Source organism: Thamnophis sirtalis, unplaced genomic scaffold (assembly GCF_051295495.1).
Source record: "Thamnophis sirtalis isolate CommonGarterSnake01/CBP01778 unplaced genomic scaffold, rThaSir2_p1.2 scaffold_4, whole genome shotgun sequence".
Taxonomy (NCBI): Eukaryota; Metazoa; Chordata; class Lepidosauria; order Squamata; family Natricidae; genus Thamnophis; species Thamnophis sirtalis.
The window spans coordinates 104,035,216-104,060,591 of NW_028261384.1; the positions used below are offsets into that span (position 1 = coordinate 104,035,216).

General features: G+C 42.4%; 1 protein-coding gene across 2 annotated transcripts in view; it reads left to right on the plus strand.

Annotated features, from left to right (window-relative positions):
* The first annotated feature begins 934 nt into the window (after positions 1-934).
* LOC106538486 (G protein-activated inward rectifier potassium channel 1) overlaps positions 935-25,376 on the plus strand; it is a 28,830-nt gene continuing 4,388 nt past the window's right edge. For both annotated transcript variants that reach the window (XM_087713636.1, XM_087713637.1), the window contains exons 1-2: positions 935-2,519; positions 12,391-12,607. In XM_087713636.1, the coding sequence (XP_087569762.1) occupies positions 1,869-2,519; positions 12,391-12,607 (868 nt within the window). In that variant the 5' untranslated portion in view covers positions 935-1,868. The remainder of the gene's footprint in view (positions 2,520-12,390; positions 12,608-25,376) is intronic.

Sequence of the window (25,376 nt, forward strand, 5' to 3'; positions counted from 1 at the left end):
TAAGATCAGGAACTGGACTGGGGTTGTGTTGCATTGCTCTCTGATAGGACAATATCTCCTCAAGTCCCATCCACATACTGACAATACACAGATCTCTTAAGTTCAGACAGGTGACAGTTATAGTGCAACTACTTTTTTGTTCTGCTCATGTTCAGAGGCTTTCAGCCACGATCCTGGCAAGATGAACCCTGGCCATCTTTGGAAGGAAGAACCCTAGCCATCTTTCACGTCCCCCCCCCCCACTCCGCCCCAGAAACACCCCCTTCAGGGAATGTCCCACTGCGCTTTCCCTAACCCTAACCCTGGCGGTAATTCGGATTCCTTCCACTTCTCCATTCTCGTTCTCACATGGGGCTTGAGCCATTGTGTCGTTCGGTCGCATGACTCACCGCTGCTCCACAGATCTCGCTCTTCGCCGCTTCCCGTCTCAGCTAGGGGATCCCTTCAGCAGTAGCAGCAGCGAGAGCCACGCGGATCGGGCGGAAAGATTGGATCCCCTTGCCCGCCTACCACCAACGTCCACTGGAGGCCGCCGACAGCTGCGGACGCTCCTTCCCGGAGTGGGGTGGGGGTGAAGAATGATCGCGGCGCGGAGACCCCACAGCTCCCAGAAGAGGCAAGAAGGGGCGTCCAGGATGGGTGGCGGTGGCAGCGGACGCTAGGCGGCGGCGTGGAGCGCGGTCAGCTTACTCCCCGGGCTCGCTCGGAGCTTTCGGCCACAACCTGAGACTCGTTCAGCGCCTGCCTCCCAATTTCTTGCCTGCCCAAGACCCGTTGCTCGCTGCAGCCGCCGCCGCAGCTGGGCAAGACCATAAAGGTGAAGTTTCTCAGAGACCTACTCCAAGCGCGCCACGACCGGGGCTGAAGGAGGAGAAGCAGGATTCGGGTAGGAGAAGCAGGAGACGAGGCTTTCTCTTCGCTCGGTCACCCTTCCGACCGCCGTGCTGTCGCGGGGCTCAAATCCACGGGACTCGACTGGGAAGCCCCGCGCTTCGCCAAGTGCCGCCTGAAGGGAACTTCCATCCACGAGAGGGGGACACGCGTCCCTCAGGAATTCCGGGCAGAGAACCGCCGAAGAAAAGAAGCAACCGGAGCAGCAGTTACTCCTGCAATTGGGAAGTACCCCGTCGGCTCTATCCAGGACATTGCCGCGGCCAAGCACCCTAGGGCAGGCTGGTTACTGCACCCCAGTTCTGGTTACTGCTACCGACGCACGAATCTGACTGAGTTTGATCCCGGGGCTTAGAGAGCTTCACTCAAGAGGGCACCACCAAAGCGTCTATCTACACCACTACTCTCGCATCTGCAAACCCTGGCTTCCTGCTGGGGTTGCCTGCAGACTTGGGGTTTATAAAGACTGTGCTAGATAGCCTGTACCGTTCCAGAAGGAAGCCACCCCTTACAAGACAGCTGGCCAGCGACAACCCAAAGCCTGCAAAAGGGAGGTCCCCAATAAACTGATCTTATCCTGCACTTGTACCATTCCACTGGCATCATAAGAGAGTGGCAGCCAAACCGGTTGGGTCCCTTCCTTGTGTTTCAGCGTTTGTTCTGTGCCTCTGGCATCATCCTCTACTAAGACAATGTTTTAAATAATCAAATAAAGATTGTACAATCATCTGGATTTTATTTGTGCTGGTATCTGGCAGTTACCCAAGGCACAGAAAAGACCTCTCTGGATTCGGCTCCATTGATCTCCAACAACTGCCCACGTCAAGCGGACGAGACCACCAGCTACTGCCTGCTCTGCTAATGATTGCCTACATTGGGCCCCTCGCATGAAACAACAGTTTTTCCCCTCCTCTGAGACCAGCCTTCGTTCTACTACTAAACCACACAGAGTGTAAGGAAATCTCCTTCTCGTCAGAATGTCAGTCGTGAGAAGAAAGTTTGGTGATGACTATCAGGCCGTGGTGGCTGCACCGTTCCATCGGAAAAGGCAGCGCTTTGTAGACAAGAACGGCCGCTGTAATGTCCAGCATGGCAACCTGGGCAGTGAGAACAGTCGCTACATTTCTGACCTCTTCACCACTCTGGTGGACCTCAAGTGGCGTTGGAACCTTCTCATTTTCTTGCTGACCTACACCGTTGCTTGGCTGGTGATGGCCTCCATGTGGTGGGGAATCGCTTATTTGCGTGGGGACCTAGAAATACACCAGAGCCCCAGTTCAGGACACAACCCATGTGTGGCTAATGTCTACAACTTTCCCTCGGCCTTCCTCTTCTTCATCGAGACAGAAGCCACCATTGGCTATGGTCATCGCTACATTACCGAGCGCTGCCCAGAAGGAATTGTGCTTTTTCTGTTCCAGTCACTGCTGGGCTCTGTGGTAGATGCCTTCCTCATCGGATGCATGTTCATCAAAATGTCCCAACCCAAGAAACGTGCTGAAACTCTCATGTTTAGCCGGGCTGCTGTCATCTCGCAGCGAGATGGAAAACTCTGCCTTATGTTTCGGGTGGGCAACCTCCGCAACAGCCACATGGTCTCAGCCCAGATCCGTTGCAAACTCATTAAGGTGGGTGAAAGGATTCCCTGGAAGGGAGGGAGGCTCATGGCGGGTAAGATTCTTCCTATCTTCTTGCATGCTGATCTTGGCAGCTGTGCTCTAGGGTATAGCAAAGCCCTGTCTTTAAGCTTCAAATCTAGCTTCTGTTCTAAGGCTATTTATTTTTCCCCCCTCTCTGCAAAGCAGGAACAAAGAGCTATTGGAAAAGGCAAGCACATTTCATACATGATAGTGGGTGGCAAAGGAAAGCTGCTGTATAAATAATACACATCAGTAGATATTAAACCAAGAATAAATGGGTCCTAAAAAAGATGCTGAAATAGGCTTAGGGAGCTGTACCAGACGGCCCAAGGATAATAAATGTTCAGTTACTAAAATATACGCTTTGTAATATTTGATAAAGCATTTTATCATTTCCAGATCTAGCTTTGGATATTTAATTTTGAGGATATAACTAGAGACTATAGATGTACAATTGTGGCCTTTTGCTCTTATTGGGGAACTGTTTCCAGTAACGTTCATAGGATCAGGGTGTATTTTATTAATTTCAATAACTTCAGCTTTTCACAACTTCTCTCTTTAAAAAACAACAAACTTCAAACTCCAGCAAACATTCCATAAGCAATCGAGTTAGAAAATGTCATTGAATTTTTGCAAGCGCATCTGAGCTGCTGTAAGTCATTGGTGAACTTTGCTATTGAGTAGCCTATCAATTTTGTTAATATACAAATAAAAATTAGGAGAACATCCTAAGGTTCCATTGCAAATGCCCTATGCTTTTGAGTTTGGGTTGCTTGATTTAACCAAGAGCTTGATCCAAAATGTTTATAAAGCCAGCTCTGAAAGACAGAGAAAACATGCTAAAAAGAATAATGTCTTTAAGCACATTCAGTATACCTTTCCACTTTTCCTCTGCTGCCTTGGCTGGAGCCTACATATGTTCTGCAGTGCCAATAAATGGCCAGTGCTTTCTGCTTTGACCCCAGCAGTTGGAGAGAATAGATTCCAGGCCTTTCCGTTCCTGCAGGTGACTGGCGCTCCTGCCAGAGCTTCCGTCCCTGACAATCTGTTCAACATAGAAACCCTCGCCCAAACCAATTTACACTCAGCCCACTCTCTTCCAGGTCAGAATCACTCTACAACAGCAGGAGCAAACAATATTCAGAACAGCAGCCAGGAGATAAAATAACACTGAAAACGCTGTGGGCAGAGAACCAAACACAGCGAATACCTTTTCTGTATTCTCTGGAATTGAATATTTCCTACCTATGAATGCCATCCTATCTCTGCAGGCAGGTATGTCCTTCGCAGTGGGAAATTCAAAAGATACTTCCTCTTTGACATAATTTCATGTAGCATGAAAGAAACAACTTTCCTATCTGAACCTAAGACTAACATTAGGCTGGGGCTTTGGGGTAGAAATGTAGGCTTTCACACAATATCCTGTAAAGAAAAAGAAGGTGTTAAACATCCAGTCTAAAACTACATCCAAGTCAGTCAATTACAAATCTACAGTACCTGAGAAAACAAATGAAGACAGCATTAGACAAGGGGGCCCGGAACAACTGCTTTTGGAAAACAAAGAGGAGCCCCCAGAGAAAGAAACAGAAGGTGTTAAACATCCAGTCTAAAACTACATCCAAGTCAGTCAATTACAAATCTACAGTACCTGAGAAAACAAATGAAGACAGCATTAGATTACCAAATAATACCCTTATGGCAGAACCTGTCAGACAGATCATCATCATAACAAGTTGTAAAGTAACTATTATTTACTTGCACAGCAATATAACAGCCCAGTGCAATGCACTTCCTTCCAACCTGAAAAGAAGAAAAGAACTAAAATAATTCTGATATTTGTAAGCAATTTATTGCCCTTACAGAGAAGACAAGGGGGCCCGGAACAACTGCTTTTGGGAAAACAAAGAGGAGCCCCCAGAGAAAGAAACAGAAGGGACAGAAAAAATCTGCAGCTATATCGATTTAGTCTTTTCCTGCCCTGCGCAATGCTGTACAAAGCAAATATACCTGGACACAAGAAGTTATAATAGTCACCACTTCAGAAGCTAGCAAGACTTGTAATCTTCAGCAGGATGACTTCCAATTACCCCAAAACAACTAGGTACACATCATGCCTATCTCCATTTTGATTTTTTTTTTAAATTTCTTCAGGCAGCAACAGAAGTACTTATTGTATCTTCTTTTCCTATAGTTTGGGTCTCTCTTCCAACTTGTAAAAATATGGTCCTGTTTTTAAGCTTCTCACAGTTTTTACAACTGCTGTACAAATGAGGTGTATGTGATAAATATAATGGCGGACAGTTATTGCTGAATGGAATCTGTAGCATTACAGAAATGGCTGCTTTTGGTCTTATAATAATCCAGATGCACTTTTTGTTGCCTCGATGTTTTTCAGAAAATCAAGCCGAGTAAGTTATTCCCAGATGAAAAAAAGACAGATAACATTTTAAAAGAAAGCATATAAATTGATTGTTGACTGTAATAAAAAAAATAACTGTACTTAATGAAAGCATCAGTTGACAATTCAAGAGAGTTTAAAAGGTAAAGGTAAAAGTTCCCCTCGCGCATATATGCTAGTCGTTCCCGACTCTAGGGAGTTTAGGGTTGGGTTTTTTTTTAATGATAATAGTATAACACTAATTATATTCTCAAGCTTTCTACTTGTATATAATATCTTTCCAGAGCCTATTGCAAGCCAACAAATACTGAATTTTGAATACTCTTAAACCACAGTGACACAGAAAAATCTGGATGTTAACTCCCATGCATGATATTAATAATCCATAAAATATTTGCACAAATTGTAATAATACATGGATACCTCATCCATACACACACACACACACACACACACACACACACACAAAATTAAGCATCCTGTCCCTCATAATTCTATCATTAGAATTTCTCACCTGTAACACACATAGAAATGATGTGAGTGGTAGATTTACTTAGTAATAGAACTGGAATCGATGAAAACTAAGCCTAATGAATTCCTAAGTAATCCTGATTTCAACCTGCTTCTACTATGTGGCACTTACCAGATTTACAGTACAGATGATCCTTGATTTACAACAATTAATTTAGTGACTATTCGAAGTTACAATGGCATTGAAAAAATTGGCTTACAACCAATGCTTGCATTTATGGCCCTTGTAGCATCCCCATGGTCACTTGACCAAAATTCAGGCACTTGACCATGGGAATGCATTTACAAAGGTTGCAACATGCCAGGGTCATGAGAGCGCCATTTGCAAACTTCCCATTTGGCTTCCAACAAGCAAAGTATATGGGAGAAGTTGGATTCACTTAATGACCATATAATTCACTTAATGAGTGCAGTGATTTGCAACTGTGGCAAAAAAAAGTCATAAAATTGGGTGCAACTCATTTCACCACTACTTTGCTTTGCAATGGCAGTTCTGGTCATAAGTTGAGGACTATCTCTTCACATGTTCTAATAGGCCCTCATGGTTACTCGTTTCCTGTTCATTGCAAGTTAATTGTTGACATACTAAATTCCATGATGAATCCTGGTGAACTACAGGGGGTTCTTTCTTGACTTTTTTGCTTGTTTGTTCCTTTGAGTCTCTCTTGACTCTTAGAGATTGCTGGACTAGTCCCTGCAGTTGTCCTGACAAGATTTCCATAAATAGTTTGCCCTTGCCTACGTACTAGGGCTAAGAGAGAGTGACTGGTTTTAATACCTCAGGCAGAATTAGAACTCACAGTCTCCCAGTTTCTACCCTGGTGCTTCAACCACTACACCAAACCGGCTCATCGCTCTTCACTACACGTGTATATATTTGTATTTTAAATAGTTAGCTGTAATTAAACCCCACTGAAACCAATAATATCAGTTAGTGATGACATCCTATTACTTTCAATGGCAATAAAATGACCCTCTGTTTCAGTCCATACTCATTTCTCATCAAGTTTTGGTCATAAAATGCGCCCCATAGAATAACAAATAGTGCCCCACCATAAAAACGTTTAATGGAATGCAAAGAAAATTGGCATTCCCAAACCATTATGCCAGTCTATGCCCTGTAATAAAAGTATGCTGATTATTATAAAGGGTAATGCTAATAATATTGTGTTACTGTTTATCTTTTTATTTTGGCATACAAGATATTTGCAGCAGTGTATAACGTTTTTATCTCATCCTTCCCCATGACAAGAATTATCTTGTCAGGGTCATACCTTTCAAGGTGTGAAAATGAACATGGTTTCTTTCTTTCTTTCTTTCTTCCTTTTTTTTTTTTTTTTTTTTTTGCAAACTGAATCAGCCACACAAAACTGAGGATGAATTCTAAGGTCTGCTCTTATTGGAGGGTGGCATTTGAAGGAAATCTGCAGCTAGCCAGCCCTTGTTCCTCCTGGCAAGAACTGTTTCCTCCCCATCCTGCTGTAGCCATGGCACAAGAGTAGGAAGTGCCTCAAGCTGTCACTCGTGTTGGAACGAGTTGTTCTCTGACTTGTGGCCCCAGTCCAAACCAAGTGCTTTGACTATCAAATGCAATCCATAGTGAGTGCTGGAGACTTTTGACAGCAGGCAAGTTGTGGCAATTGGCACCAGCAGGCATCTCGGCACTTCCTAGAGCTGGATTCCAATGGTGTCATTTGAAGGTCAAATGCAAGATAGGGGGTGCATTTCTTCCTTCCCAGCTGAACTGCGCAATCTGAGCATTTCAGCTTTTAGAAGTCAAGTTTCTAGTTCCTAACATGCCAGAGTAAACGTAAGGATCAAGTTTCTAATACCCAGCATTCCATGGTAAATGAAAAAGGTCTGGAATCTTTTCTTTTCTGTGTCTTTAATGGTTCTTAAGGAAAAGTTGAGGAAGCATAGGCATTTGTGCCAGTTGGGTCAAGCTTAATGTTCTGGAATATATTTTGATATTGTACTGGCTGCCATTCTTTCAGCTCAGGCTAATTACAGCTCAGTGTTTCTCAAGCATGGCAATTTTAAGATGTATGAATAGAGTACCCTAGCCAGCCATTATTTCTGGGAGTTGGAAGTCTATGCTTCTTAAAATGGCCAAGTTTGAGAAGCAATACTGTAGTTTATCTATCTCAAATAAATGATTCTAAAAGAAAGTGAAATGCTGGTTTTCAAGCAAGGCACATCATTCAGCTCGCTCTCTTATCTTAGATTTCAGATCCTGTAAAGAAATTAGTTTGCAGGTTAGGCAAATACCTGGGCTACAAAAAAAAACCCCATATGATCACCAATGATGGCAAACAGGCACAGTTGCCCTGTTGATATTTCATGACATTGCAGATAGCTCAATTCAGCATATGCTCCACAACAATATGGAGAAAATAAGAATTAATCATTTCAGGTTTTGGCCTTAAATGATTTTAGCATTTAATGCTTTCTTTCAACCTCTCAATCCTGCCTTTCCTAAATACATAACAACTCAAGAGTTGTTCCTTCTTGTTCTGTTTAGCAGTAACCTGGGATGTCTTATCGTATCTTGAAAAGGCTCTGAAGCTAGGCTTTTGACGGTCAGGTGTCAGAGAGCACTTTCTACCCAAATTCTTCAATCGCTCTCATGGAGAAGCTGGATCTTTCCAAAGAAGGCTACATTCATAAATTGCATTAAACCACGGGCTGTGGTATTAATCAGAGATCATAAAACAAAGCAGGCACATCTGACATCTGTTCAGCAATTTATTTATTTATTTTGCATTAAGAGCAAAAAAAGCAATAACGAACAAGGTCCTCCCTATAGATTAGATGAGCTACCAAGCTGTTCGCTGTTCATGAGATTGGCAAAACATTATTAAAGAAGGCAATAATAACAAAAAATTGTTGTAAAAACAAGAAAGAATATCTAACTGGTAGGATATCTAATTCTTAGTTTCCAAGAATTCATAGATTCACCTGACGTTCTGCTGGATTTGAAGGAGGGTACCTAGTGCTGTGCCATCCTCCGATGCGTATTTACAAATAAGCAATATACCCTGATTCATAGCCAGAATGGCTGGTCTTACTCATTGTACTAAGTCAAAGCCAGACAGAAACACATTATGGCTTACCGTGATTGATTTTTCTACTCAGTGGAGTGGCAAAAAAAGAGTTGGGAGGGAGGGAGCTCAAAAGAGAATTTTCCTTAGATGCTTGCAAAATATTTCAATGAAGCAAAAAAAAAACCCACCTTATGAGGTCATCAAAATGCTCAAAAGAGAGTTCACACAACATATCAGGAAATTACATTAGCTTTAGCTTTGCAATGTATTGCAAACACATCCATTATGGTTTGTAACTGTAATGCATGGTCTGTGAATATAGCCAGCAACGAATAGGGTTGCTGGTTTCTGGCTATGAAAAACCAGACACTCACAGATAGCAGACATGGTTTCCAATAGGTGTCTGGATTTGTGTGGCAAAAATGAGTGACTCAACAGTAATAAAAGCATAAAATAGTTTAGCGTAAAATGTAAGCCCAATGCTTTTATTTAAAAATATGAAAAAAGAACCATTGGGTCTGAAGCAATAGCTGCTCTGTTTAAAACTGCAATCATATCCATGAATACAGATTAATTCAATCATGTATATGTATATGTACATGTACATGTATGTGTGCAGGATGTGGTGGCTCAGTGGCTAAGATGCTGAGTTTGTCGATCAGAAAGGTCAGCAGTTCGGCAGTTCGAATCCCTAGTGCCGCTTAACAGAGTGAACTCCCATTACTTGTCCCAGCTTCTGCCAATCTAGCAGTTCAAAAGCACATAAAAATGCAAGTAGAAAAACAGGCACTATCTTTGGTGGGAAGGTAATAGCGCCTTCAGTGTTAAGTCATGCCTGCGACAACCCAATTATGAGCACCGCCCCCTAGAGTCGGGAACGACTAGCAATATGTGTGAGGGGACCTTTACATTTACCTCTGTGTGTGTGTGTGCATGTATGTGCGTGCGTGCGTGCGTGCGTGCGTATGTATGTATGTATGTATGTATGTATGTAAAATATTATATGGTTTTCTCTTTTACACACAATATGTGCTTAAAGAATAGTTTACTGTCTGGGTTGATTCGTTTACAGTTCCTAATTTCTATCTCTGTTGTCCAACCATTGATAAAATAAGTCCCCAAGTTTGAAAATATTCTGTGTCTTCTTTTTCTTTTACCTTCAGTGTTAATCTGTCCATTTCTGCACAGTCCAATATTTTTTTTTATTATATCTTCTTCCGTAGGTGTCTCCTCACTTTTCCAATGTTGTGCAAATAAGATTAATTCAATCTTTCTTAGCATACCATAAAAAAAAACATGTATAAATTTGCAAGTTGTGGGAATCCAATCTAGGTGGTCTGTATTATTGTGGTTTAATTTGTCATGTGAATTCAGGCAGTACGGTTTATCTATAAATCATGGTTGAGCAAAACATGTCTTCTTGTCCAGGAAGGAAAGGCTGCTGTGCTTGCCCTGTCATCCTATACTTGATCTGCAAAGAGGCCACTTCAGCTGTCTCTGGGGAATAAAGGCATTTTTCCCAAGATCGGCCTGAAAGTAACTTTTGCTTAAGCACAGCGCCGGCAAATGCTATACCCAGTTTGTAATCCGATTTAAAACCCAGAATTTACAATTAAATGAACACCTAAAGTTATGCTGTAACTCAGTGTTTCTCTACCTCATCTATTTCAGATGCGTGTGGACTTCAACTCTCTTAATTCTCCAGCCAGCATGCTGGAATTCTGGGAGTTGAAGTCCACACATCTTAAAGTTGCTGCCATTGAGAAATATTGCTGTAACTGAATCTCCCACTTCTTTGTCCTCTAGAATTTCCCTAAATTAGGGCTACCAGATCTGGGTTTTAAATATCTGGGCTCATTTACTCCCTCAGATGTAACCTACACATTACTGACTGTTCTGATCACATCCTTCTGAAATCTCAGTCAGAAATTATTCATTCAGCTAACTTGCTCTTGTTTTTAATGAGATGGTTCAGAAGATCTTTTTGTCAGCAAACCATGGGTATTGTTACTAAATTACAGTCCCCAACTGTTCTTATTACCTTTAATGGTACTTAAGGCAATGCTTTAAGCACATGCTACTGGAAGTGGCTCATCTGAGGACAGGGTTGGGATTGCCAATCTAAATGCCATCCTAAAATCAATCAGGTGGAGCTCTTGCCTCACAATCAGTTCGATCCTAGGTAGAGACAGATGTAAGGTCTGCTTGGGCAGGGGGTTGGACTAGATGACCTGCAAGGCTCCTTTCAACTCTGTTAATCTGTTAAATCATCTCACCTTTCCTGCTGCTAATTCTACCCCTACATGTAATGTCAGCCTTCCCCCTCCACAAGGCAAGGGACCCTACAAGACCCATGTTGGCAGGTTCTTTCAAATCTGAAGAGAGGATAAAGTGTCATGACCTACTCAGCTGAGGCCTGATGAGCTTGGTAGCTTCAAAAATGAATGTATCTAACTCATTTTTCTCCCAATTTGAGGATCTTTATGTATTTTTGCTGGGAATTTCAAGCTGGGAATTCAGTTGGGGGGCATTTGAAATTGGGAAGACTGTAATAGAGGTACAGATGAATTTTTTTCTCTCACAGCACTTGAATTAAATGATTTTGGAAACCATTTTTTTAATAAATAGGGGTATAGAACACTGGGGACCAATTAGGCAATCCACAGGGATGCCTGTTTACAGGTGATCTGCTTATCATTTATCACTTTACCCAGGGGTGGGTTCCAGCTTCTTCTACTGCCGGTTTGCTCAGAGATGCGCTTTGCACACTCACACATGCACAATAGGTAAAAAATGCTTCTGTGCACGTGCAGAAGCAAAAAACAAGATGGCGGTGCCTATGGCACCACCAATAGAACTAGTTTCCTGCTAGATTACTACCTACTCTACTGAAGCAGTCCAAACTGGTAGGAATCCACCTCTGACTTTACCTCACCAAAAATATCATGAAGCCAAGATTGCCAAACAGAGGCTGTCATGTTATGAGAATTGATTCACTCGAAAAGTCAATCATGCTGGGAGTGATCAGAGGAAAAAGGAGAAAGGTCGCCCTAGTATCTTCCGGCTGATATCAAGGATATTGCCAGGATGATCATGGTGAAGTGGTATAAGACTGAAGAGCATGGAGATTGCTTATCCATAGAGTGGCCAAGGGTCAATCGCGACTGAATGATGATGATGATGTTGGTAATAATGATGATGGTGATGTGCTCTACCACTTGTGGTTGGAGGAATGGATCCTGTCCTGGGAAATCTGATCTCAACTGCTCAGTAAATTGTGGGAAGGGGCTGACTTTAAATCTCTCCCCATAAAATCCATTTCTGTTGTAATATAACTCCTTGTGTAGGTGTGGTGGTCACCCATGGCCCAGTGCATAACAGGGCATGCAGAGCCATGCTGAACCACACAGGAAAAAACAAACTCCTAAAAAACATAACATCCTGATAGTTCATAACATAACATCCTGATAGTTCACTCTAGATGTGCCTTACCCAACGACGCCCAGGATTTGACCATATATAGACAGAACTTCCCTGAGCAGTAGATTAGCAATTGTAGTTTTACAGGCTGTCTTAAATCACATGCTGCTTGCTCCTCCTGCCTTTGTCCTATCTCAATAAAAGGGGCTTCCAGGGTCCAATCTGGGTCGCCTCATCCCGAGAAGAGCTCGTGTCCGTGTCTTTTCTCAACATTGGTCTCATGAGGTGAACCACGGGTACTTCGCACATTTCGCCATTGAGTTCTACCTCGAGTTAATTTTTACCAAGCCACCACAGTCTGCAAAGGGCCCTGATATTTTACTGAAAAGAGTTCCCTTCCTTTGGCTGCTGCACATTAGTTCTTAATTTGCTGAAATTATTTCTCTTTCATTCCTTTTATCTTTAGTCACGACAGACACCAGAAGGTGAATTCTTGCCACTAGACCAATGTGAGCTTGATGTTGGATTTGGAACTGGGGCCGACCAACTGTTCCTCGTTTCTCCTCTAACCATCTGTCATGAAATCAGTGATAAGAGTCCTTTTTTTGCCCTCTCGCAAAGATCCCTAAAGAGCGAGCAGTTTGAAATTGTTGTAATCCTTGAAGGCATTGTTGAAACTACGGGTAAGTGATGCAGTCAGGTGCCTCCCGTGTTTAATATTTAATATTGGGATATTACTTCCAAGCATGTTGCGTTTTCTATTTATGATACCTTGTAAGTAAATGCAAAGTTATTGTGGATATGGAAAGAGGGAGACAGATGTGACTTTCTGTCAAGGTATGTAACAATGATGAAATTCAATTTTTTTTTACTACTGGTTCTTTGGGTGTGGCTTGGTGGGCGTGGCTTGGTGGGCGTGGTGTGGCTTGGTGGGTGTGGCTTGGTGGGCATGTCAGGGGAAGAATACTGCAAAATCTCCATTCCCACCCCACTCTGGGGCCAGACGGAGGTGGCGTTTGCCGGTTCTCCAAACTACTCAAAATTTCTGCTACCGGTTCTCCCAACTACTCAAAATTTCCACTTCTGCTTCTCCATAATCTGTCAGAACCTGCTGAATTTCACCCCTAGTATGTGAGAATGACTGTGAAAAACAACAGGAAGAATGTAAACTAGATTACAGTCAAGCAAAAGTTATCTCAGCCCATAGCAGGGTTTCAAAACAGATTCGCCCTAGTTTTCTGGGAAGTAAAAGGTAAAGCACGAGAGAAATACTTTCAGACTTGCAAGATTCTCTAAATATAATCTTACAATAATGGTAAAATTAGTACTCAATGTTGCACTTCTTATTTGGACTACTTCAAAGGGCTAACTGACACTTCCCTCATGCAACTATTGGTGTGTTAGGGCAGAGGTGAAATAGGAACCAGATTCTTAGCATTTCTTCAATTCAAATCTGATGCACATCCCTAATAATTAATTAGTCAGGTGGAGAAGTATATAAGAAACATTCTTATTTATTCTTCCTTTTTTTATCCTTACTATTTACTATTACACAGTTCAGTGAACATTGGGACATCTAGCCCAAGGCTATTCACATTAATAGGCAATGGTCCATTGGTGTAGCTGGAAAGGAAAACTGCAAATACCAAGTCAGCCCTGATAACAATTCATAGTTAAGAGTCTTGGGTAGACCATTAAAATTCAATTATTTAAATAAATCACAGTTCACTTTAGTGTGGAGAATTGTTATGTGAATACAGTTTATATATTCTACCTACGAGCTAGTTAAGATTCCTCATGCGGATTCCAACATGCTTGGAAATCAGCCTTTGATCTTGGAAACTATTTAGCATTATCTGTGACTATGGTTATTTCTTTAGCATTGAAAAAGAAAGCTGTTGCCACTTGGCCCCAAAACATGCCCTATATTAGAAGTACATTCATCTTATTATTGAATTCTGGCTCAAATTTATCTCTGTTTTCCCTCCTCCCCTATATAGCATGATTGAACATTTCACTGATAAGTAGTTTCTCAGTTATAAGCAGTGGTGGGTTTCAAAAATTGTTCGAACCTACTCTGTGGGTGTGGCCTGCTTTGTGGGAGTGGCTTGCTGCCCATGTGACCAGATATGAAGATGCCAATGACACTTGTCAGAAGTGTCACCTTAAATTACCTCACCCACAGCACTGGCATGCATAAGAATATGATGTAAACTTGTTTTTTAAAAGGCATCTTTGGTTTGCGTTAAAACAACTTCAACACACGCAATGTTCTGATTGCACCACAAACGCAGTAGTCATCCGTATCTTTCACAGAGGCACTGAGTTTTATAAATATGAGCATGATAGTGTAGAATAATCATATACAAGGACCAGTGGTGGGTTTCAAAAATTTTTGGAACCTCTTCTGTAGGTGTGGCCTGCTTTCTGGGTCCACTGGTGGAACTTCTTCTAACTGGTTTGGTAGATTTGACGAACCGGTTCTACCGAATAGGTGCAAACTGGTAGGAACCCACCTCTGGTTATAAGATAGGGAATTCTAAGACCAATAGAAGATAATTTGTAGCTCAAGGGTAAACTGGGGGTGCTTGGTGTTCTTTGAGCTTGATGGGTTTCTTCCTGACATTTTATTACCAAACTAGGTAACATCATCAGAAATGCTGCCATTGTAAATTAGCTGGAGAAATGAATGAGAAAGAATTTAGGGCCTTATTACAATCTTTAAAGCAGCTAAATTCTTGTTTAGGGAGCTACTTCATTATGCATATTACCTTGATCAGCCCTAAGCATTTTTGATGCCAGTTGCCTACTGTCCTGTAATAGTCCACCTTTTGTTCAGCCTTAAATGACAAGTGGGATATGCAACCAATCCATTAGCAGTGAGTGAATGAAATATTTTTTTAAAGTCAAAAAGTTGGCCATGTCTATGCAATGAAATTCCCCCCCCCCTCTTTCTTTTACATGCCTTATGACAAATGCAGTCATGGATGTCCCTTCCCCACCCATCCTTATACTCACCATTTAGAAATAGTGGAGAACCTCTATTCTTCTGTGCTGATCCCCAAGACTCAAATAACAAATACAGCTGGTACAGAAAGTTAATTATTTGACCGATAGCACAGCTGTTCTGATTCCAGGGGCACCTATTTAATGAAGTAACATTGGAAGCGTGTAGATGCTTTTTAGGTTTTGACATATTCACCATTGTTAAAATAGAGGAGACCTTTTGCCTTTGAAGACAAGAAGGGGAAGAAACTCCCTCCCCACTGGGTTGTAAATTATTCCAGGGTTTAATCTGAGCCAACTTTCTCCAGATGTCAGCTGCCAACTCAGCTGCAGTACCTGCCTTCAAATTCTGCAGAATCTGTGCAGGAATGATTGTTCTTTGGAATAGCTCCTATTAAAAGACAAAGTACTTCTAAAATGAGCAGATAGACACAAGAAAGCTCTTTTGCTGATTATTGTACATTCCCATTTTTTAAAATTTATTTACTGTCTTGGTAGCAAAACTGCTGGGAAAAGATTATCTTCTCTATTATTGCATGTTTTTGTCCTTGCTGGAGGACAAGATGTTCCCTATGAGAAGTTGTGCCTGGCAGCTGATGACTCAACGAGAGCCTTCATCAGCCTGGTGCCCTAGTGGGTAGAAGGTCCACAATTCCTGTAATTCTTGTAACCCGGAACTTCTGGCCAACTGCCTAGGAAGTGAGCAGCTAGAAAAAGATATTGAGATGCTAGAAAGGGTGCGAAGAAGAGCAACGAAGATGATTAGGGGACTGGAAGCTAAAATATACATTCCAGGAATTGAGTGTATCTAGTTTAATGAAAGCAAGGAATAAGGGTGACATGATAGCAGTGTTCCGATATCTAAGGGGCCGCCCCAAAGAAGAGGAGGTCAACCTGTTCCCCAAAGCACCTGAGAGCAGGACAAGAAGCAATGGGTGGAAACTAATCGAGGAGAGAAGCAACCTAGAACTAAGGAGAATTTTCTCCTTTTAGTTAGAACAATTAATCAGTGAAAAGACTTGCATCCAGAAGTTGTGGGTATTCCAACACTGATGGTTTTTAAGAATAGATTGGACAAACATTTGTCTGAAATGGTGTAGGGCTTCCTGCTTGAGGAGAGGGGTGGAATAGAAGAGTTCCATATAGAGAGGACCAGGTGGGGAAATGTGCTGGGGACTACTAATGATTCTTGATTACCATTTTAGCATTTCCAGGATTTCATACTGAGTTATTATCATCTTCCAATTGTAACCACATGGTTACAATATATATATATATATTTTAGTTTTCCAATGCTTTCTTACTGAACTTTGTCCTTAATGAGAAAGTAGAGTACAGAATAAAAGTATGCAGTCAATACTTTTAGGCTGAATCTTAATTTAGAAAATAAATAGGTCTTGATTAAGTATGGGTTGAACTTTTCTCTTAAGTACAGCATGCTAATATACCATATTCTTCTTCAGGAGTAGTGAACCTATCAAGAAAACAGGGCAAGTTCAAACAAAACCACAGTTTTTCTAAAACCAGGCACACTCGTAATTTTCTCCCCAGTCTTCAATGTGACTTAGTATTGTGCACACATTTTCATTCGGTGTTTCTTATGCTTTACACATCATATTTTATTTATTTATCATATTTTGAAACTGCCCATTTCCCTCAAAAAGTGACTGTGGGCAATGGAAATATTATTTTAAATATTGAATATAAAGGTATAATAAAATATAAGTATACTTCAGCTATTCTGAGATTTTCAACAATACAGCCTTTAGAACAAACAACTTCTGAGATGTTTTACACATTCCTAAAAAAAGATAGGCCAAACACTGGAGATTTAACTCTGCCCGAAAGGCCATTTTGCCGTTAATTCTGGGAAGGCAGATGTTGCCCTCCAGATACAGTATTTTGAACCAACTACAATCAACCCCATTCAATGTGGCCAGGAAAGAAGGAATCTTAAGAGTTGTCAGAAGGAAATGGAGAGAGAGGCTAGGAAATTATGACTGCAGGTAGTTTGCAATTTACAATCAATCATCCGGTTGACTAGTCAAACAACTGCATTGGAAAAAAAGGGACTTATGACCAGTTTTCACACTTTAGGACCGTTACAGCATCTCCACAATCACATAATCACGCGGTCGCTTGGCAACGGGTATGTGTTTACGATGGTTGCGGCATCCTGGGGTCATGTGATCTCTATTTGTAACCTTCCCAGCCAACTTTTGACAAGCAAAGTCAATGGGGGAAGCTAGATTCGCTTAAGGACTATATGATTCACTTAACAAGTGCAGTGATTAACAACTGCGGCAAAAAAGGTAAAATGGGGCAAAAACCTACTTACCAATTGCCTTTCTTCTTAGTAATGGAAATTTTGGGCTCAGTTGTGATCATAAATCGAGGACTACCTATAGTTGGATATATCATGAACATGTGGCTTTTGTGGCGCTTGGAGTAGTTCCCAAACTGAGCTAATTCTCATAGGGCTGGGCAAAAACAAGAACTAAGTGCAGTCTACTATAAGTAGAGGTTAGATTTAAACAAGCCAACCCACTCAAAAAAGGGAGCCAAGTAGGCCATTAGCTAAGGTGGAATGAAAATAGGAACCTCCTTTTATTTTTTTTTAAAAAGGAATAGTTTCTCCACATGGATAGCCCTTGACAAGATTGTACTCTTAGCAACTGTTTCAAGTTACGACACTTCCCCTTCAAAGATACTTATAACTTGGTTCGAAAGTTCCTATGGCTGGGTATCTGCATATGACTGCAGTCACATGACTGCATTTTGGGCGCTGGGCAACCAACCTGCATTTACAACTACTTTTAGCTATACTCACATTACTTATGTTACCGCAGTGTATGATGTTTTTTCCCCAAAAACAGTGTTTACTCCTGTTTTTGGCAAAAATGCTCATAGGTTTGCTTAAGGACTGTGGTGTTCCCTTGTAAAGTCAGATCAGTGACATGGGTGGCTCGCTTTACGACTCTTATGACTTATGACCATAATTAGCAGGCTGCGTTATAGTCATAAAGCAGAGGAGATATTCAGCAGGTTCTCACCAATTCTGGAGAACCGGTAGTGGAAATTTTGAGTAGTTCGGAGAACGGGTAAATACCACCTCTGATTGGCCCCGCCCCCATCTATTCTCTGCCTCCGGAGTCCCAGCTGATCGGGAGGAAATGGGAATTTTGCAGCAACCTTCCCCTCCCCTGCCATGCCCACCAAGCCACACCCACAGAACCGGTAGCAAAAAAAATTGAATCTCACCACTGTCATAAACTAAGGACTACCTGTAACTTCAGTTGTTACCATTCTTTTGATATTGGCTTCCTGCTCTGCTTAGTAAATATTACTTATTCTCGGATCTTGGATTTTCTTATGAGTTTATTAATGTGATTCTAGCGGTTTCCAGTCAAGAGATAGTAGGAACCCTTGGACACCATTGCTCTCCTGCCAACTCTGGTCTAGGACTGCAACTCCCAGAATGCTCAGCGGGTATAGCTCTGAGCAGGCATTAGGTCCATGCTTTGCTTGGAACAAAATACTGTGGTAAAGGATTTTGCTACCCCAGGAGATTAAAAGGGTTTCTTAATCATTTCTCTGAAGATATATTCTGTATCCATTTGTGTATTTTACCTTCAGCACTTCCTAAGCACGTAAGACTCTTCAACAGGGCTAGAGAAACATACTTAAATAAACTGAGCTAAGTCAATAACTACTGAGGGATTGATCATCAGCAAATAGAGCCACAGGTTGTTTCTTACCTTTGCACACACTAGAATTGATGGATGAATGGTATAAGCACGAAACCTCTGCACTTCCCAAACCTAGATTGCCATATGGTGTTTTCCTGATCTTTCTATGGGTTAGACCCGTGATGCATGCATGCCATAGGTGGCACACGGACCCCTCTCTGCAGGCACGTGAGCTGTCACCCCAGTTCAGTTTAACCGTGTGGCGTTCCCCCCCCCACCTTTTTTTGTCCCAGGAGGCTGCAGGAAGGCCTGCTAGGACCAAAACAGGGAATGAGGTTCACGTGCAGGGAGGACACACAAGGGTTGGGGCGCACACGGGGCCGTGCATGCATTGCATTATGGGTGTGGACAAAATGGTTGGCCATCACTGAGTTAGACGATTAGTTATAACTCCCCTGAAAGAAATAGGACTAAAGCCACTTTTCTCAATGTGGCAACACTCAGAATTCCTAGCCAGTGTGTGTAGACTCTGAGAATTCTAGGACTTGCAAACCTGGACCCAGTGGTGGGATTCACTTACCTTCCCGACCAGTTCACAAATGTGAGCACGCACATGCACAGAAGGTCACACATTACATCGGGGTGGGTGGGCGGAGCCTCCTGCATCTGCCGCTACTAGTTTGCCAGAACCAGAGAGAACCAGCTAAATACCGCCATTGCCTGGAGTATCTTGGGAATGGGAAAGGCTGAACTGACACAGAAACTGTGGTGTAAGGATTAAAGTGTTGGATTAAAAAACAGGAACTATAAGTTCTAGGTCTCCTTTAGGCCTGTGGTATGTGGGAATGGCATGATAGAAAAGTCCCCTCCAAGGCAATTACTCTGTAGAAATTCTCACAGTCATCCAAATCATGGGGTATCTAATCCCTAATCTGGATTACCGAGAATCTCTACAGACTTTTAGCTATACAATTTGGGATGAACACCCTTTGAATGGAGTGGGAATGGATTTCCAGAAGGGAAAAATTACAGTCTACTCTGCAGGAACCAGGAGTACCACTTAGGTGACCCTAAGGACACAGATAAACCTCCAAGTGCTTCAACAACCCTCTAAAAGGATGTAAATGACCAGCTGTCTGCAAGGAATATAAATCCTTCCATTCCCCACTATCCTGAGTTGAAGAAGCTACTTGGATGAGAAGTGAGACATCTTCAAAAGAAAAAAACAAGAAAGTTTGTTTGTTGTTTTTTTATTAGATTTATATGCCGTCCTTCTCCCAAAGGACTCAGGACGGCATACAACATTTAAAAAAAAAACATATTACAAAAGTTAAAAAAGAAAATGGATAGAGTATCCAAAATAAACCCAATTAATATTAACAAAACATTTTAAAAATTCAATTAAAATTAACAATAATCAATAATTTGTTTTGTTTTGTTCAGGCCAGGCTGGCTTGCTGGAAAAGCCAACTTTTTAGGGCACGTCGGAAGGACTGTAGGTCAGGGATTATGCGAAGCTCCGGGGGCAGCTCATTCCAGAGGGAAGGCGCTCCCACAGAGAAGGCTCTCCCCCTGGGGGTCACTAGCCGACACTGTCTGGCTGATGGCACCCTGAGGAGGCCAACTTTGTGGGATCGCACTGGACAGTGGGAGGCTACTGGTGGTAGTCCAGTTGCCTTCCGAAAAAAAGCACCTTTGGGTGATCCAAGGCAGGGTTAGGTTCCATCAGTTGCTACTGCCAGTTCACTCATGGCCACACTCCGCCCACGCGCTTGATACATAGTGCAATAAAAATTCCTCTTCTCATGTGCAGAAGCAAAAAGCAAGGTGGTGGCAAACCGGAGAACCGGTTTGGGGGTGTGGCAGGCCTGGGTCCCTGACCCAGGCTGCCAAAGCACTACCAGTTCCACCAAACTGGTACGAACCCATCTACCAAGGCAATTGTCAGATAAGGGGCAGCTTAACCCACAGAAGGAAAGAGAGGGAGGCTATTATATCAGAAGAAATCATCCCTAGTTTATTGGGCTGTAAATGTGTGGGAGCTCTTAAATCTGCACATTCAGACTTACAGGATTCTATTAATGTAAAGCTTACAGTAAAGTTAAAGCTAGCATTTCTGGGTCTGTTTCTTGTCTGGACTACCTCACAACACTGACATCAATCTTGCAAGTCCAAAAGTACATCCTTCCCTCTCATCTTTGCAGTCCAAAAAACTAGGGGAGGTCCCATCTAAGAGATGCTTCCATTCCTTTTGCAGATTCACCTATCATTTGTTTGATCATTGTCTAATCTGCAGCTCTTCCCCCTATCTCCCAAGATCATTTCCATAATGACATTAGAGCATAAAAGCTGGCTGGATGACTTTGGACCAAGCATTCTCCCTCAGCCTAAACCATCTGTAATGGTGTGACTTTGGGCAATGGGGAAGAGTTACCACCAAGGAAATGGGCAGCTAAGAGGCAGCTTTAGCCCACAGAAGGAATGTGAGCCCAGGAAGCTTCCCAAATCTTTCTAGTTTTTCGGGCCAGAAAGGTAATCAAGGAGAAATGTGCTTTCAGATTTGCAAAATTATAAATAATGCAGCCTTATAATAAAAGTAGAAATAGTTCATCTGGACGTGCTTCCTTTCTGGATTATCTCATAGGGTTGTTATGGGGAAAATAGGAGGTGGAGCATTATGCACACTGCCTTAAATTGTGCATAATAAAGGTGGGATGTAACAACTAACTTCCTTTAGAATATCTTCATGATTGTTTTTTTGCAGAACGTTGTGGTAAGTTTGTCACCAGTGATATTTAGAAAGGACCAGGATTTGCCAATGCTATAACTTAGGAAGGTATATGGAACAGAGAATAAAGTTCCAAATCTAGCTATCAGAGCAGTCAATACATTTCCATTATTTATAACACAGATTTCTAGTCCTGAAGGCTGTTGAGATCCACTTTAAAATGTGTGGTGATCTCAAAAGCAGTGTGATAAAATCTGCAGCAGTGCAGGGGTGTGTTTCTTCACTTAACACAGTCCTTTGCTGCTTCTTTTCCTCACAATTGGCAGAGTAGATGTAATAGTTGTGTTTTTAAAAAACCTCCTTATGAATGGTTAAAAAATAAAAAAAACCCGTGATGAAAAATGGAATCACTGTACAGTACATTATGCAAAATAGGGGAAGATGCTATAATGTTTAATTTGCATAATTAGTACAGATTGCCTGGTTCAACTTTTCTTGGCTGAGAATCTATATGGCCCTTGTGTGTAATTATTATTTATTTGGTTATTTTAAGTTTGGAATACATGAAGCTCAGGGGATGCACTAGCTGCAAAGGCTGCTAGGCATTGAACAACTGGCACTAATAAAACTTTTCTCATTTGCATCCAAAGAGAATCATGGAAGAATTAAAAGTGCTTACATAGCAATAGCAGTAGACTTATATACCGCTTCATAGGCCTTTCAGGCCTCTCTAAGCGGTTTACAGAGAGTCAGCATATTGCCCCCAACAATCTGGGTCCTCATTTTACCCACCTCGGAAGGATGGAAGGCTGAGTCAACCCTGAGCCGGTGAGATTTGAACCGCTGAACTGCTGATCTAGCAGTAGCCTGCAGTGCTGCATTTAACCACTGCGCCACCTTGGCTCTACCTTTGTGATCTAGTGTAATCCTTCGTGGCTGGATCCAGACGGAAATTGCATTGATGCATGTAGGTCGCCCGCAACTGCTGAATGTGTACAGGTAGTCCTCAACTTACAACAGTTCATTTAGTGACCATTCAAAGTTACTATTGTGGTCCGGTGGCAGCCTGTGGAGCTGGCAGCAAAGTCGGACAGTGAAGGGGTTGGGAAGGAACATGAGCCAGTCCTGGAGTCTGAGGAAGGCTCAGACGAGGGCTCTGCATCAGAGGCAGAGAGGGGGCCAGGGCCATCTGGGAGTTATGTGCTGCTTCCAGAGACTCCAGAGGGGGACATCAGCAAGGAAGAGGAACCGGGGGAGCCTGTTCACAGTGCGTGCATGTGCAGAGCTGCAACAAGGCAAGAACAGTTAAGACAAAAGGGGCAACTCAGGAGTAAGGCGTGGAGATGATTGGCCCCTCCCATAAGACATAAAAGAGGAGCAAGGCACATGAGTCTTTGCAAGAAGCAACATTGTTTGTTCTCGTCAGTTTAAAGTCTGAAGCTCTGTTTTGACTCCATGTGGCCTTGCAAAGCCAATTGCCAATTAGGTCTTTGGCAGTTTTTCAAGGGAGAAAGTGTGTGCTTATCAGTCTTACCTGAAAGACTTTGGCAGACTTCTGTCGGACTCTTTACAAACTATTTTTCTCATTATGGGTTCTGAATGAACATAATTCAGAGCTGTTGAAATAAAAAGAGGGTTTTTGGGACTAAGTGTGCTTTTTACTGTCCCGGGAAACCTAGGTCAGAACAGTTACAATGGCCTTGAAAAAAGTGAGTTATGACCATTTTTCACACTTACTACCACTGCAGCATCCCCCGGTCATGTGATCAAAATTTGGACATTTGTCAACTGACTCACATTTATTATTCCATCCAACGTTCTGGGATCATGTGATCCCCTTTTGCAACTTTCTTGACAGGCAAAGTCAAGAAACAGAAGCCAGGTTCACTTAACAACCATGTTACTAACAACAACTACAATGATTCACTTAACAACTGTGGCAAGAAAGGTCTAAAATGGGGCAAAACTCACTTACCAATTGCCTTTCTTAGCAACATAAATTTTGGGCTCCACTGTGATCGTGAGTGTGGTTGCACACAAATTGTATATTGTTTGAACAGAGTCCCAACCTGCTGTCACACAATCATGGCATATATTCCCAAATCTGCCTTCATTGTTACTTGTTAAACTGTGAACAGCCTATGGCGTATTAATAGCTACTTCTTTTTAGAAAAAAGAATTCCAGTGCTAATCTCATGCAGTGCAGTGATTCTGTTCAAATAATAGAAGCAAGCACAATGGGTAAGAGATGAAGCTTTTCCCCAGTTCCATCCAAACCAAATGCATCTCTTGACCAGATTATGGTTGCACAAAGCTGTGCCTTCTCTAGGTAAGCACAAAGAGAGCCCAGCTCCAGGTCAGGCAGGAGAAAGCTTACATAGAGCCAAATCAAACCTCAAAGCAGTCGGCCTAATGAGAGAGGGCATGGGGCAATACAGCAGAACTGCCAGAATGACTACATTAGCGGCACACAACATTTTTCCCCGCTGCGGGCGACACAGTTGTGTGCCTGGGCCTCCCCTCTAGAAAATCATGTCTGGTGCTCGGACAAAAAGCTACATTTCATTTCATTTCAACTTGCTCAATTATGTTCAGTTGGCACATGTTCTTCTTCAGTAATTTATTTAATGATTTTTCCCTTCTGTCGCATTAAAACTTACTGTATTATTTTTTTCTTCTTCAGAAAATACATCTTTTCTGCATCAAACTGGAAGGGCATCTTAGATTCAGCAAAAATAGAGTAACCGAGGCAGATTAATGTGTTTGTTTTCTGCCTGGTTGCCTTTGAAACAGGCAATCAAACTCATGGCTGTCCACCCAGTCTTAGGTTAAATCAGTACAATTTAGTAATGATTTGATGGGGTCCCTTGCTCAAGGCTTTTGGGGGGTTGTATGTTGCACAAGTCACATCCAGCTAAACAGGCTATATCACAGTGATGGCTAACCTTTTTTGGCTCAGATGCTGAAAGCGTGCACATGTGCGTGCCCATACCCATACCCATAATTCAATCCCCGCACACACCTCGCGCATGCATGTATGACCCACCCCTGCCCCACTGCCATGCACGTAGGCATGACACCACCACCCCACCCTCCTGAAGCCTGGGGAGGGTGAAAACATCCCCCCCGGGAGGCCCTTCAGAAATCGGAAATAGTCCGTTTCTGAACTTCCGGTAGGCCCATTTTTTATCCTCCTCAGGCTTTGCAGGCCTCAGAGATGGCTCTGTGTGGGACCTGTGGTATGTGTACCATAGATTCGCCATCACAGCTATATCACGTCTGAGCAGAGAACAAGGAAAGAACAAAGCCAAGAAAGAGCTCCAGGAAGAGTCCTTGCAATGGGTTTTCCTTTCCAAAATTCAAAAAGTCTTACAAAATAGTTCCCCGAGACTTTACATTATTTCTGGCCAAGGCAAACTGCAATACCCATCTTACTTTTTTAGATGTGCCTTCCTTAGCACTGGAAAATCACACTCATGTTATCTTCTGTAATGTCAGAGAAGAAGAAGAAACGAATTGAACATGCCATACACACACATACACGTAAGTCAGTTCTCTGTGCAGATGTAGGAAATCACAAAGTTGACTTTTTAAAAAGAGAATGGCTATTTTAATGGGAATGTGGTGTCCCAACCAATGCATGAAATAGTCTTGTGTAAACAGCAATTTTGCAGGAATTTAGGGAGGAAAAGCAGACAGGAAAATAGTAGATCTTTATTGGAAAGGGTAGACAGGGGGACCAGTAGCTCCAGAACTGAACACAAATTGCACTAGTGCCGTGATGGTGAACCTTTTTGGCACCAAGTGCCCAAACAGGAATGTATAAGCATGCTGGAGTGCCAGAAACATGAAGACCAGCTATCCAGTGCACATGTGATGCCAGAAACCAGAAGAGCACTTGCCGATGCTGTGCATGCTCAGAAGGACAGCCTTGCATGCCATCTCTGGCACACTTGCCATAGGTTCACCATCACAGCACTAGGGATCCAAATGCAGGTTAGCAGGAGGTAGAGAGCCACAAGTTTCTCA